The sequence below is a fragment of the Wyeomyia smithii genome, chromosome 3, assembly GCF_029784165.1.
Source record: "Wyeomyia smithii strain HCP4-BCI-WySm-NY-G18 chromosome 3, ASM2978416v1, whole genome shotgun sequence".
Taxonomy (NCBI): Eukaryota; Metazoa; Arthropoda; class Insecta; order Diptera; family Culicidae; genus Wyeomyia; species Wyeomyia smithii.
Window position 1 is genome coordinate 10603331 of NC_073696.1, and position 14111 is coordinate 10617441.

The following is a 14111-nucleotide window of genomic DNA, read 5'->3' on the forward strand; positions in this document are numbered from 1 at the left end:
ATAAACTATTGTTGTAGCGTTGTAGGGCAACAATTTAGTACTTACTGTTTACTTGGGTAACGCAGCTAAAAGAATCAGTGCAAAACTAGCAAAAGACAATTAGCTTTATTGAAGAATGTGTAATAAATACACTGTTCATGCAGTGCGAACTTTTGCCCCGTACACTGCGTACTTTTGCCCCGCATGCTGGGTAAAAGTGCGCATTTGAGTATTTTGTCTAAAAAGTGAAATTCTCATGCTACGAACCAAATTCGAAAAACTCTGGTAATACCTTTTAAAGACAAAAGGTTCATGTAACGCTTGGAAACAAAACCGAATTTTAAAATAATTGTTTGCAATAGTACTGTTGCAAAAACAATTAAGTGCGTACTTTTGCCCCTAACTACTTTACAGTCTCTCCCGAGTCGGGACTCGAACCTACGACGACTGGCTTTAGGCTAGCATCGTACCTCGAGACCAGCTAGGAGGGACGGTCTACGACTGACCACACTTTTACACTGCGGCAGATCCTCCAAATGTGCCGAGAATTTAGAGTCTCTACACACCCTCTTTTCGTCGATTTTAAAGCGGCGTACGACACCATAAACCACCAAAAACTATGGAAAATTCTTGACGAAACGGGTCTTGAAAGCCCGAAAACATCCAAAGCAACTATATAAAAATTGTTCTTATTACTTGGAAAGTGTAAATGCTATAGAATGAAACTCAAAAGAAACTAAATAATTCAACAATTCCAGATGATTGCGTCGCGTCAAGCCACCAAGAAATTATATCTTAATGAGATAACGCATAATTTTAAATCATAAACGAAATCGTTACTTACTCATCTGCAGTTTTATTTGCCCTCACAACATCCATCCAGCAGGTGACTACCTCGGGAGCACATCTATTGTAAAGTAAAACCAGTCTTATTAACGCCATAAATCAAGTTTACGATACGCTAGCGAATACTATCATCATATGTACAATTTAGCGTGTAAAAACAAATTACAAGAATTGGTAGAAAAATAAGCCATTATGCTGCAATAAATAGCAGAAAGTCTTGCACGAACACAGATAGATAAACGATAATAGTGTTAAATAAATCCATTCCAGTTACGTATATTTCTTACTGTAGAATAAGATATTTTTATTGATAGTGTGTCTACGATGGCAAACTACTAAACATAGAATATTATCAATTCTACACTACCATGCAAAGCGCCCCATTTTTTGGGAACGAGGAACGCTAGCTATTACACACCACAAACAGTAACGCTTTTATTAAGCTATTAATTTACTAATACAAAGTTTTACATATTTGACCTTGCAGTTTCGAGCACATTATCATGCAAATCCTCCATTGTAGGGCGAGGTGCCTCTTTGGTTTGCTGCTTGTCTATCATACCGAGAAGACTCAGATCAAAGTCAATCATCGCTAGGAAAAAAAAAAACGATGCAGATAAAATAAAATATATTGATTAAAATTTCTTGAACAGCTCACAGTTGTCCAGTGGTCCCAGCTTCAGAGCAATGCTATACAGTATATCGGTGGTCCAAAATTCCGGAATTCGAACGAACATTTTCTTGGCATCGGCTGGCAGATGGAAGCCGAGCTTATGTAACAGCAGCACGAATGGTTGATACGTCAGAATGGAAGACTGCTCTTGGTCCCACGGCACTATCGGAATCGATTTCTTTTTCACTAAAACATAGCGAGAAGCTGCTTTGATACGAAATCACAGTTAATAGTCGAGGAGCTTACGAATGCAGAGATACGGAATCGGTTCGATGGTTCTTACACAACAGCTATCGGGGCCCACGCTTGGGTTGAGCAGATTCAGCTTAGCGTAACAGCATTCCAGCAAGGTCTGCTGCAGCCATACAATCATTTTTCCTTTGTTTTCCTTTATCAATCTGTCTCGTAAAACCTGTAAAAAAATTGGGTTCAGTTCACTGCATCGAATGAATATTACGCACATACCTGTATGTCGTTGACAGCTGTCAGTGACCATTTTTCTTCATCCTCTTTTTTACCGGGATGTGATGATACTTGAAGATTTTTCTCGTGATTCGGATTTTCAATCTTCATCAGCTCATCGTATCGATTTAGGGTAATACTGTCCTGATCGCAAAGTTGTTCGATAATTGCGGTGCGGGTTTTCTGATGATTGCCATTCTCCTGGAACAGTTTCAGGATGTCCGCGATCATCGTCTCGCTTTGCTTGCACTGTACGTAGTACCAATGAAGGGAGTCCTTCTCTTCTTGAGCCCACGAGTCCAGCCGGTTACCGGCTAGAATTTGACTCGTGAGCTCCGGCAGTGTGGCGGTAAGTGTCACTGAGCTTGGTTGTGGAGTGCTGATGAACTTGTGGATCACATATTCTATTAAATCGGACCAGTCCTGTTTTAAAAACATTAGAAAAGAGTTAGTTAATGATTCGCTGCTGGCCCGCAAGAAACTCACATCACAGATCTCATATTCAGTTTCCCATATTTGGGAATAGGTTTTCAAAATGCTCGGTTGAAAAAGCACATCGATTTGCTCCAGATCACCACCTACGTGGTGCATCATGGTGAAAATGCAATCGTTGACGAACGCACCGTTTCCGCTGAAATTTTCCAGCAACAAGCCATACTGGTGCATAATTTCCATTGTGGCGAACCTGCAAATAAAGGACAAAGGAAATGAGGAATTTCAACATTTTTTACTAGCTGTTGTGAACGTACTTTTTAATGTGTGTTAGTAGGTTTTTGTTAGCCGAAACATCATTGATTCCGTCCACTAGTAATATTAGAAAATGATTGGTCACTATCAAATCCTGCAAGTACTGTCTACTCTGTAAACTTGGGTTGTAGCAACGAAGCAATAGTACGAACAGGCCTTTCAAATTTTCCGTTCTACTTATCTGTAGCTGAAGTGTTTTCAGCTTTTCTTTGTCATCCTGTAGCGATAAATTAGATATTAGATACGTAAGTGTTGAGTTCCGTAGGAACCCAATTAGTAGAATCACAATTATTTATTGCAAAAAGCTGTATCCAAATAAAATCAAACTTTAAAACTTTCAAAATCTGTATGAATATGTTATGAGCATTTAGATTTCAAATGAGGTTTTTCTTTTGGTTGCTTTGGTCACTTACCTTTGTCAAGTGAGTGCTCTTTTTGTATGTGTCAAGAGCCTGTAAAAACTCTCGGATGGCCGTTACAACCTGCCAAAAACAAATCTTGTAAATTAAACAACAGTGGAAGAGAGGATGCTGTCTTATCAATGTGGAATCTCAGAAAATAACAACTGCAACTCATTTCTAACCAATAATATTTGAACTAGAGAACGTTATATCGCATATTTCAATAACTTCGAGATGACAGGGTAACGAACTTACCAGATGGATCCTTCTCAAACATGGCTTAACGTCCGCTTGCCCCTCTCGGCTCAGCTGTTCCAACTGTTCGCACAGCATGACTCCTTCGTACGTCAGATAGCTGACAATGTCGAACGAGAGCACACAATTGATGTGCTCCATGTCTAGCTCCAGCTGAGTGGCAAACTTAAGAAAATACGTCACCAACCAGAAGAAATGCGACGTATCGATTTGTACTTGCTGTTGAAATAGGAAGAAAAATAAACAACAAACTGAACGAACAACAAACAAAGCAAAACTCACCAAGTCCGACAGAATTTGTACATGAAGCTCCTGGACTAAATAGCTGTATCCCTTAACTAAAAAGTCCACCGTAAACTCTTTCAGCAAGTTGGAAATGTCGTCATCGGTTGGCATGTGGTGCATCAGCCCCTTCATGTTAATACTGTACAGCGTAAATGAGAAACCTCATTATTAATAACATTTTTTTTTCACCAACATACCAATATTTACATGTTGCTTTTACTGCGTTTAACCAACTTTTTTCTACGCAGCTCCTTCTTCTCCTGAATCGACACCTGATGCCGTTGCTTGTTGGCAGCGTTGTACCGTTGCTTCTGGTTCGGGGGTGGCTTCTGGTGGACAGGTTTTCGATTGGGGCAGTCATCCTCATTGCTGGACGTTGAGATTGACTCTTTCTCCGCTTGTGTACCATAACCGCAATCCGAAGTCTCTGAGAGTGACATCTTGGTTTGATTCTTCAACGCTTGATGAACAATTTTTGGTACCAGGATCGTTGTGTTCGGATCTGCGAAATCCCTACCTTTGGCGGTCGCCTTAGAAGGTTTTTTCGAAGCAGCGGTAGACTCCGTTGACGCATACCTCTTCGAAGAAGCAACACACGGAGCCGGACTCGGAATGTGGTGCATCTGCAATGATGATTGAATATTGTGTAGTTCATTTGAGAGATTAGCGCATAAAAAATATTTTTCGACTTCGCGGGATTCAGTCCCCGTTGGCCTACTGCCCTCCTGGTCGTTGGAATTGTTCGCCGAATCGCTGGTTTCTTCGCTAAACTTCGAAGTGGAATGATATTTTTGGTGGGATTTTATGGCCCTGGCTAGAATTGTTTGCGCCGGCAGTTCCTTTTCCTTTCTGGTCGACTGTTTCGCATCCTCGAACGATTTTCCTACGGTTGAGATATTTGCGCTGCCTGCAGAGAACCGGTGAGGCGATACTTTACGATACTTTCGAGCTGTGTTTACGATCTTACCGTTGTCTGACGAATCGGAGGTTAACATGGGACTAGACTCTCCACTGCACTGTTTCGGAGGCGATGTGTTACTTTCATTATCCTCTGAACTTTCGGACATAGTGGACTCAAACCAAATGTTCAGCAGTTTTTGTAAAGTACTTATGTGCTGATCCTTGTACAGAAGCGCCACCAACTGAGCCATTGTGACGGCCCAGTAAGCGCGCTGGGGACAGGACATGAAATATATCAGCAGCTTGTCTAAGCTTTGGGTGAATAAATTCCATATGATCTGGTTCTGAAGCGATGTATTGTGTCCGGTGCTTGAGTACGGATGAGGCACCGGACCACACATCGCACCACCTTCCGGAACATGTAGAATGTTTCTCAACAGCAGCAAGCAATTATTTATGCTGTCGCAACTTTCCACAGATAATTTTCCGTCCGTTTCCAACAGGCATTTCATATGATCTATCACCGCTTTCGTCGTTTTCAACTCTACAAACACCTCTTTACTGGTAATCAACAGCTTGTTCAGCTCAAATACAGTGTGCCTGCCGATTTCCGTTGCCGAAACCGAATCCAGCGGCAGTAAACATTCCACCGGAACAGTCAGATTCACAAGCAACCTAATTGTTGTGTCAATGATTTTCGGATCGTTTGCATGAATCAGTAGCGGTACAATGTCATTCTTGACATTCTGCCCAAAACCGATTGCCCTGCGGAAAGTCCTTAGCGAATTATCCTCAACGGTTAGCTTGCATATAATCTCCTCCAGCGTCGCCTGGCAATCATCATTAACCAGATAGATGTCATCGACGAACGAGCCCAGCGAACCGAAGGTGCTGTTGATCTGGGGGTTAGCAAGTAACCATTCCATCCTGTCTGTCACGTGGCGGCACAGGCTCACCTGCCCACGCGCGTTTTAATTTTCTTGTCTGTTGCTATCGTTGTCCGCTGCGGTGTAGGTACGTGCCTACCATATGTTCCGTGGGCGTTTTGCTTTATCAGCGCTTGTTTGAAGCAGGACTACTGGCAGTCTGGGTGTATGCTTCCCGGTGTGCTACCGAATCCATCCAAGTGTTATGCTGTAAATACAGAATAACACTATCAGTATCAGGAGGAAAGAAGAGGTAGACAGTGAAGAGTTTCATCAGAAGAATGAAAGCTGTTGTAACAATACTTCAACGACAAATTGATGCTGAAATCATCGTTGTCAAACGAAATACTATAAAAACAAACATTTTTTAAATTTTAAATTTTTGAACTAGAATCCGAATATATATTGATGACAATTATCAAAAACCTCTTCAGTGATATTCAACTGTCCATTCACATAAGTGATCGTTTAAAACAAACCGGTTTTGTGAAATTAATTCTAAATATTCAAAAATATGTCCCTAATGGGCATTGTATCTGTTTTTGTTTACCTGGAGCCATAAATTAGATGTCTATTTATTGCTTCAGCGTAATATTTTCCGTGAATTTTCTGAAAACTGCGATCTTTTTCGTAAAGAGAATACACGTTTCCTTGTTTCGTTCCTACAGTTGTTCATCGTATAAAGCAAACGTGTGATATAGTAAGATAACATCTCTTACCAGTTACAAAAGACAAAATCTAGAGAAAGCGAGCTCGTGATTAGTTGAATTTCAACCCTGAAAGTTGAACTTTTCCGCTTGTTTATTATTAAAAGTAGGTATTAAAGATTGAACGAAGCATTCGAAATATGTTATTTATATTTTGTGTACAAACTTGGTAGTATTATACAGACTCGTATATGCAGACTCGGAATCTGATTAAAAATGGTTATAATTTGCTGGCGATTCACAGAACTCGTACGAGAAAAATCATTCAACTTGGTAATTAGTCATTTATAGACAACATCACTGCGAGCGCATCGCTCTGATGTCTTCTTTTCCACTTTTTCCATGGTTACAGCTTATAGTAATACAACGTCAAAACCGAAAAAGCTTTCCAAATAACATCTGTGCTACGTAACACCATTATTTAATTATGCAAAAGATACGTCCCTATTCTTTAGACATATTACGAAGCAAAAGCATATGCAAATCGACGTTGAATTGCGTCGATTGTTACCATGTACGAATTGTTACATGGAAAGCATTTATTCAAAGACAGAAAACGATGAATAAAGTACAGTACTGGACAAAAATAAGTACGCACCCACTATCCTAATGTTGAACTCCCTGTATCTTCTTTTATATAAGGTATATGAACTCGATGAATTAGGATAAGCTGTAGTATTTCTTATATACTAACGATTGGTATAATAATTTTGTCAAAGAATTGCATATTAAATTTACACATCAGCATAATTGTAATTAAGCTCTATTTTCGCTTTGTCAAAATAAAGTACGCATTCTTTATATCATCATCAGTGTACTATTTCTCAGCTCAGATAATTTATTTTTTATTGTGTCCTACTCCTCGTTAGTCCAATAAAATTCCTATTGCTGCAGAGAAACGTCGAAACAATGTGTTTGATTATTTGTTTATCATTATTAGTGCGCGGTACAATTGGATAAGATGGGGAAAGAGCAAATTTCCGTAGATATTCGTAAACTTATAGTTAACAACCGTCAGGAAGGTCTTCCTTATAGAGAAATTGCTCGAAAATACGCTTTAAGTGAAGCAGGAGCACGAAAAATATGCAAAAAGCATGGAGAACTGGGAAGCGTAGCCGATCGGACCGGTAGAGGAAGGAAGCGGAAAACTACAACTAGCGATGATCGCCGAATTTCTCGAGAAGTGGCAAAAAATCCTTTCGCTACCAGCTGAGTGATTCGTGAAAATGCTGATTTAAATATCTCTGAACGAGCTGTGCGCAGAAGACTACAGGAAATGGGTTATAAGAGTGTATTTGCCCAACGACGACCTTTGGTTCGAAAGGTTAACAGGTTTGTTTACTTCGTATTCAGCATACATTTTTGGCTGAGGTTTATTTCTGCAGGATCAAACGCCTCAAATTCGCTCGAAAATACATCGGCAAGCCGATAGAGTTCTGGAAACAGGTTCTCTGGAGCGATGAAAGTAGATTTGAACTCTTTGGCCACAAACAACGAGCACGCGTTTGGACGAAACCTGGTGAGAAACTTGCCGATAAAAATATTCAGAAGACGGTCAAGCACGGAGGTGGCAGTATCATGGTGTGGGGGTGCTTTGCTTGGTCGGGTGTTGGCTATATGAGAAAATTGATGGCATAATGACGGCAGACTATTACATCAGCATTTTAAAGAGAAATCTTACAGAGTCGGCGCGAAAGGTTGGCTTAGAGAAGAAGTTCACTTTTCAACAAGACAATGATCCTAAGCATACCGCCCACAAAACCACTGCGTATTTCCGTGCTTCACGGATCAAGCAATTGGAATGACCATCACAAAGCCCGGACTTAAATCCGATAGAAAATTTGTGGTCGATTTTGGATCAAAATGTCGACAAGGGAGATGTCACCAACCGCGACAAACTGTTTGAAGCTTTGGAAAAAGCTTGGACAAATATCGACTCCTAACATATTAAATACTACAAGGTATACAGCCCTAGGGTTGTATGAAATGGTGACGTGGGACTAAACACTGTAACTAGGGGATTTTTTGTTACAAAATATACAGAGTGTGCAGACAGAATCAATGTGTTTATTTTCAGCCTCCCCTGGAAATCAATTTTTGGAATATAGTCAACAACACTCGAAGAAATATCATTTATATTTGGCGATATTAAGCCTTTAGTATTTTTTTTGTGCAAAAAAATATGTATTTAACAAGGCACAAGCATATCGTGCTTGTTGAAGAAGCACCAAGAATTTCTCATAATGCGTCAAAGTCAGAATTATCTCTATATCCTCAAAAACCAAATCCAATAATGCTTACGTTATCATAATGAATGGTTTTGTCTTATTTAACTCTAACTAAATCAAATCTATAGTATGGATATTACTTCCAAAATAATATGGAAGCCCTTACAAAGGTTCATCAATTGGAAAACATAAGAAAATATTTTGAACAAAATTCCTAACAAGTTCCAGCAAAAAATCGTAGGAATCCACAATTACATTTTTATTTTTTGCTTGACAATTTTTTCATTTGCCTGCAACTACATTCGCTGTATTACGAAGACAGGAAATATACGTTTATTATGGTAAAGCTTAGAATAATAGTATATCATCTAACAATTTTGAAATATAAAAAGAGATTCTGTACGAATCTTACTAAATAAACTAAAAAATCACAAGCATTCGCAGGTTCTTACTCTTCTATAAATGTATATATTTAGGAATTTACTCTTTCGATACTATCCGGTCACGATTATTTAGTGAATATCGAAGATAAAATTAAAAAAATATCCGTTGCAAAAATTTACAATTCTTGCTGAGTAATTCATGGCAATCATATTTATGAAATAAACTTTCGATCACCATCAACAGCAGCATTGTAGTTTTTCCTCAATTGCATACGAATAGAAATGTACGAACAAAAGTGTACCACTGCAATACGAATAGTACTGCTGCAGTACGAATAGAAGAGTACCTACCAATGCAATCATAGACGACGAGAGACCTGCGGTTCTATACTCCACTGGTACTGCTGCTTTTACTGGCATGTTTTCTTTCAAGACATCAGTTTTTATTAGGTTCTACAGTACCTAACACGCAGGTTTAGAGATTGTTCAAGGATGGGTATTGTTTCAAACTTTTAGGGAAACTTTTACCTTCGAGACATCACATTAGTCTAAGCTCATGGAAGCAAAAATAAATTGACCTATTGGGACGGGGAGACTCTGTCAATTTTTATTTCGAAATTGATACAGGGAATATCACAGGGAACGGATGGTGTCCATTCACGTCGTCTGTGCTAGGAATGCTCGCATGTAATTGGTTCATTATTCGCGTAAATTTGTTATTGAAATTATTATCAATTTTACCGCTTAGCAATGAAATTAGAGTGATAATTAACACATTACAAAATTGTTATACATTTTATCTATCCAACAACATATTGGTTATTGTTATCCATCATGTGGTTATGCTGTTATTAGCGTTTGAAATCTGACGCAACATTTGCCCGTTTCATTTCCAATTTTACAGAATGCATCCCAGTATAGTAAACAAAAACGTGTCCCACGTCAAAACCTCGTTGAAAGTATGCCTCGACGCCTGCAATCCGTGATTGAAGCTAAAGGTGGTCAAACTAAATACTGAAATAAAGAAAAATCAGTTTGAACGTTGAACCACTATAACGCGTACTTTATTTTGTCCACAAGAAAAATGACAATTTCCAAATATAAGCTTTTTTATGTTTATATGTCGTTCTCATGTCGCTTTATCTAACATTTTTCGAAAGTACACCTCCAGTACTGTCTTTTGTTAGAACACTTTGATTATCCATCTGCCTTAGATTCTACCTAAATCAAGAAAGTTTGAACGTATCACAGGTGCGTACTTTTTTTTGTCCTGTACTGTATACCCATCTAACGATTATCCACGAAAGCGGAAAGGGGTCCAAATCGGGACAGTTTCAGTCCGTCCGCTTACTTTTTCCTTGTAAAAACACAAGAACTTCTCAAAAATTAACAAACAAAAATAAAAATAGTTGCCTGTCATTAGGCTAAAATTACGGTAAATAAAATATAATTATCTAATATTCTCTCGCATTGTTACGTTTAAATTCAAATGTATAAAGATGTCTCTGTTTCAAAGTTAATTTCTTAAATAGTGGGAACTCGATCATAGAACCGAATCGTTCGAGAGGAATTTCCGTTCCAATACAATGTTTTCTGATTTTAATGGTCGTTTTCTGTTTCATGGGAACGGTTTGGTATATTTTATCTGCAAAATGAATATTGAACACAAATTAACAAATCAAATTCAATATTTAGGGCGAATCTCAATACCACATGCCTTTCGTTCTTCGGACCTTTTCATTTTATATCTATTTCGCACGGGTGTTGCGTATTGAATCGTTTGATAGATTTTTTATGATTTTTAATGACGGACTGTTAGTGTCAGTAGGATCTTAGCACTAGCCCCGCAAGCAGGCCTGGATTTAAGGAGGGGGGGGGGTACAATTTGCGAAAATTTCTCGTCGAAATTTTGTGAACAAAAAGGGCCCCACGAAAAATCTGCCCCGGGCCCCCCAACATCCAAATCCGGCCCTGCCGGCAAGTGTCCTGTGTGTACATTAAACTGTTAGTTGCGAAGTCTAACAGAACGTCCAGTTCCGAATCGAAATGTAGCTTAAAACTGTGCACTAAGGTCGCTTTTCACGCGGTTTTTTTACGCTGATTCCGGAATTTTCAACGTTTTTTTTACGCGGCGCGTATCCCCCACGGAAAAAGCGACTTTAGTGTATTTAAAAAAACCATTGCCATCTAGAGGAGGCTGGCATCACGGCTAACTAATAATACGTGCCCCGAAAGCTATCCGTTTAATTTATTAATTTATAAGTGAATTAAGTGGCCAAACTTGTTAAAAAGTGTCAAGTTGTGATCTGTGATGCTTTGTCTAAGTGAGAAAAGTGAAGGTTTTGTGAAAAACACAGTGTTCCTTGCGTGAAAGTGATAATTTTTCCTCGAATTGCAATTGAAAATTGTAAGGCCAGCTAAGTTGCGTGAGTGTGAGTGCCTACTTTGTGCGTCGTGCTAACTAGCGGTTCGTTATTAACATGCGAAAATGGAATGCATGGCGGTGTGAGCGAAGAGAACGATAATATCTGGGGAGAAAGCGAAGAGAGTAGTTTTTTTTTCTTCACCTATCGTTTATTTGACACGGCACAAATAGAAGAGAGTAGTGTTGCGCTGTGCTTGTCGGCGTTTGTTTCGCTGGCATAGGCATAACCAAAATAAAACAGATGAGTATAAGTTTTTGACGTGGGACTACGTCTTTGTTTTCTATACTAGATTACACTATGTGAAATTGAAAATGAAACTGGCAAATGTTGCGTCAGATTTTAAACGATTATAGCGAGCGAATGACTTAATGCATTTCAGTCATTTATATGTCGGTGGATAGATAAAATGTGTAACAATTTTTTTATATAATGTTCAACATTGTTGCTTTACTGCCTTATGGTGGAAAAAGGTGAAAAGTTACAAGGTCAAGCTTTCCCATATATTTCCCTCGTTATTGGTTTGCTTCCCGAGGACAGATAACAATAACATGGACGAAATAAATTCCACTGCCTACATATTTTGACTCAACAAAGTGTTTTGGTTTGTTCCTCTTTCTCTAAGCTGTGTGGCAACGCCTTAATGGCAAAAATCTACGCTGAACTCGATACAAAAGACTGCGTGTAGAAAATTCAGCTTCAGTCTAGTTTGTCACACAATAGCGAATGGAGTGTAGCTGTTAGAGGTACGCGGCATTGAGAAACGAGAGCTGCATATGAGTCAACTTCCAGGCACCGCGGAGCATGTTACCTTTATTTTGCATACGGCAGCAACAGTTACTATCGTACGCTGCAGGATATTTTGCTGGCACAGCGGAGAGCAAATTTTATGCGCGGCCAACAAAATATTTAATACTACCGGTGGTGGTGCGATCATCAGCGCTCTATGGCACACATTTCGAGCTGAAGATTATGGAATCGGTTCTGTTCAGAGCTATAGATGCTTGAAGATGAGAGTTATGAAAATTTTCGCAACTACTACTAGTGTAAAATTTTCATGTATTCTTGCATCGTTAGTTTTACAATAACGACCATCAAATAAAAACGGTAGTGTTGCCTATGAACAGTTTATCGCAGCATATAATGTATAAATTTAGTCCTACGTCACCATTTCATACAACCTCTAGAGCTGTATACCTTGTAGTATTGTATCAAATATTTTAAGAATGCATAGGCTCTGTGTATAGTGGTTTTTAGCGGGTTTTGGACTTTTTCAGAAGTGTAAAGGTGTCATCTGTTGGGTGCACAAAGTGTGGTAGATTTTCGGTTGCGGGTAGAGTTTTTTTTTTATATTTACAAACCAGATTGTGCGATGCACTCTCACAGTTCAAAATTGACAGTTTTACAATATAGTTTCAAAATTTATCATTCGAGCATGACAATGCGGCATGCGATTGATGCATCGTCTACAATTGTGAGTCCTGGCAGGGCGGTGACATTTTATTCAGTTCTATGTTCTTGTTTTATGATTTTCCTAGCTTTTGGACAAATGTTGATATACATAAGTAACTTTTATTTAATTATGTTGAAATCGTTTTGGGCGTGAAAATAGTTCACGCCAACTGAACTTTGATTGCAATTTTTTTGGCATTTAAATAATAAACTTGGAACTCTGTTTTGTTTAATATGCTTATTTGCATTTTTTTGAGTTTTTGGGCTATTAATGCATGGAACTTTGTCAGTTTTTACACTCAGTAGGTCTTTGGTGCGAAACGTCGTGTCGCGTATGCGTCGGTAGGAGAAAATGGAGCGGTCGTGCATTATGCCCCGGTGAAACGCATCATCGGCCCGGGTGAGTTTTGTTTATCTAAGGGTTTCCGGAGTGTAGTGGGCACGCTATTGTTTGCTTCGGGGAGGTCAGCTCAGTTTCGCGCACGTTACTTTGACAGCGCTCAGTGTAACTATCTTAATACAGCGGTTTCGGAGTTCAATGACCATTACATCGTATAATGCTCGGGTGTGCCTTGTGGGTTTTTTTTTACTCGCTCTAATGGTTCTTTGAGCTGGTACCAGTAGTTTGCGTTCGGCGTGCGGTGCGTTTTACGAAATTCATTCGTTTCGAGGTAAATTTTAATAGTTCACCGGATGAAACGCGAAGTTTGGTGTGATACAGACTGTTAACGATTGGTTGCCGGTGATACCTAGAAACTTCGATTCTCCTGTATGCCGATACAGCGATCGTGATGCGGTTCTATTTATATCGTCTTCTGATGGCCGGTTGCGCAGAGACCGAGAAATAAGGGCTATTCCCACTGCTTCCGTTCCGGGACCGGGCCGGGACCGGGCCGTGGCTGTTCCGCGTGTCGTCCGGGCTCGTTTGAGATTGATTGCGTGCGTTCTTATGAACGCATTCACACCGACGCGCCGTGCCCAGACCGGGGCAGCGTTGAGTTGCCGTCGTGCTGCCGCAGTGCGAGAGAAAAACTATCGTTGCCGACGATACTTTGTGTTGGCCGGAGAGTGCACGGAAGGCACTCGGGTGGATGCGTGTTTGTTGTAGTGACATATTTCGCGCGGAGTGAGCTGCGGTATGAAAAAAAAGAGAAAGACGTTCTTTCACATATACACACCAACATTTCTCAGCCAGAGCGCAGCGCGGGCACGGTTCAAGCACGGCGCAGTGTGAATGCATGAAAAGTCCCGGACGAGTCCGGTCCCGGCCCGGTCCCTGAACGGAAGCAGTGGGAATAGCCCTATATCCATATCGGGCGCGAATTTGTGTAGAAAAGATCGCACCATCAACCTCGATGGATCCAGATCAATTCCTTTCCACTAACACTAATACCTTCCTTTGATACTTGTGGATGATGCAGAGGATTCCTCGGTCTCTAGTAGC

General features: G+C 39.8%; 1 protein-coding gene across 3 annotated transcripts in view; it reads right to left on the bottom strand.

The window, feature by feature from the left end:
- The window catches only part of LOC129727747 (protein timeless), a 59545-nt gene that overhangs the window by 30674 nt on the left and 14760 nt on the right, over positions 1-14111 (bottom strand). The window contains exons 2-13 of one of the 3 annotated variants that reach the window (XM_055685878.1): positions 4338-5682; positions 3856-4271; positions 3646-3787; positions 3364-3582; positions 3121-3189; positions 2710-2924; positions 2447-2645; positions 1964-2383; positions 1745-1910; positions 1484-1684; positions 1306-1417; positions 824-886 (exon numbers count right to left, since the gene is read on the bottom strand). In XM_055685878.1, the coding sequence (XP_055541853.1) occupies positions 824-886; positions 1306-1417; positions 1484-1684; positions 1745-1910; positions 1964-2383; positions 2447-2645; positions 2710-2924; positions 3121-3189; positions 3364-3582; positions 3646-3787; positions 3856-4271; positions 4338-5474 (3359 nt within the window). In that variant the 5' untranslated portion in view covers positions 5475-5682. Of the gene's footprint in view, positions 1-823; positions 887-1305; positions 1418-1483; positions 1685-1744; positions 1911-1963; positions 2384-2446; positions 2646-2709; positions 2925-3120; positions 3190-3363; positions 3583-3645; positions 3788-3855; positions 5683-14111 lie in introns of all 3 variants that reach the window. The other 2 variants (XM_055685877.1, XM_055685876.1) reach the window with 2 other exon arrangements.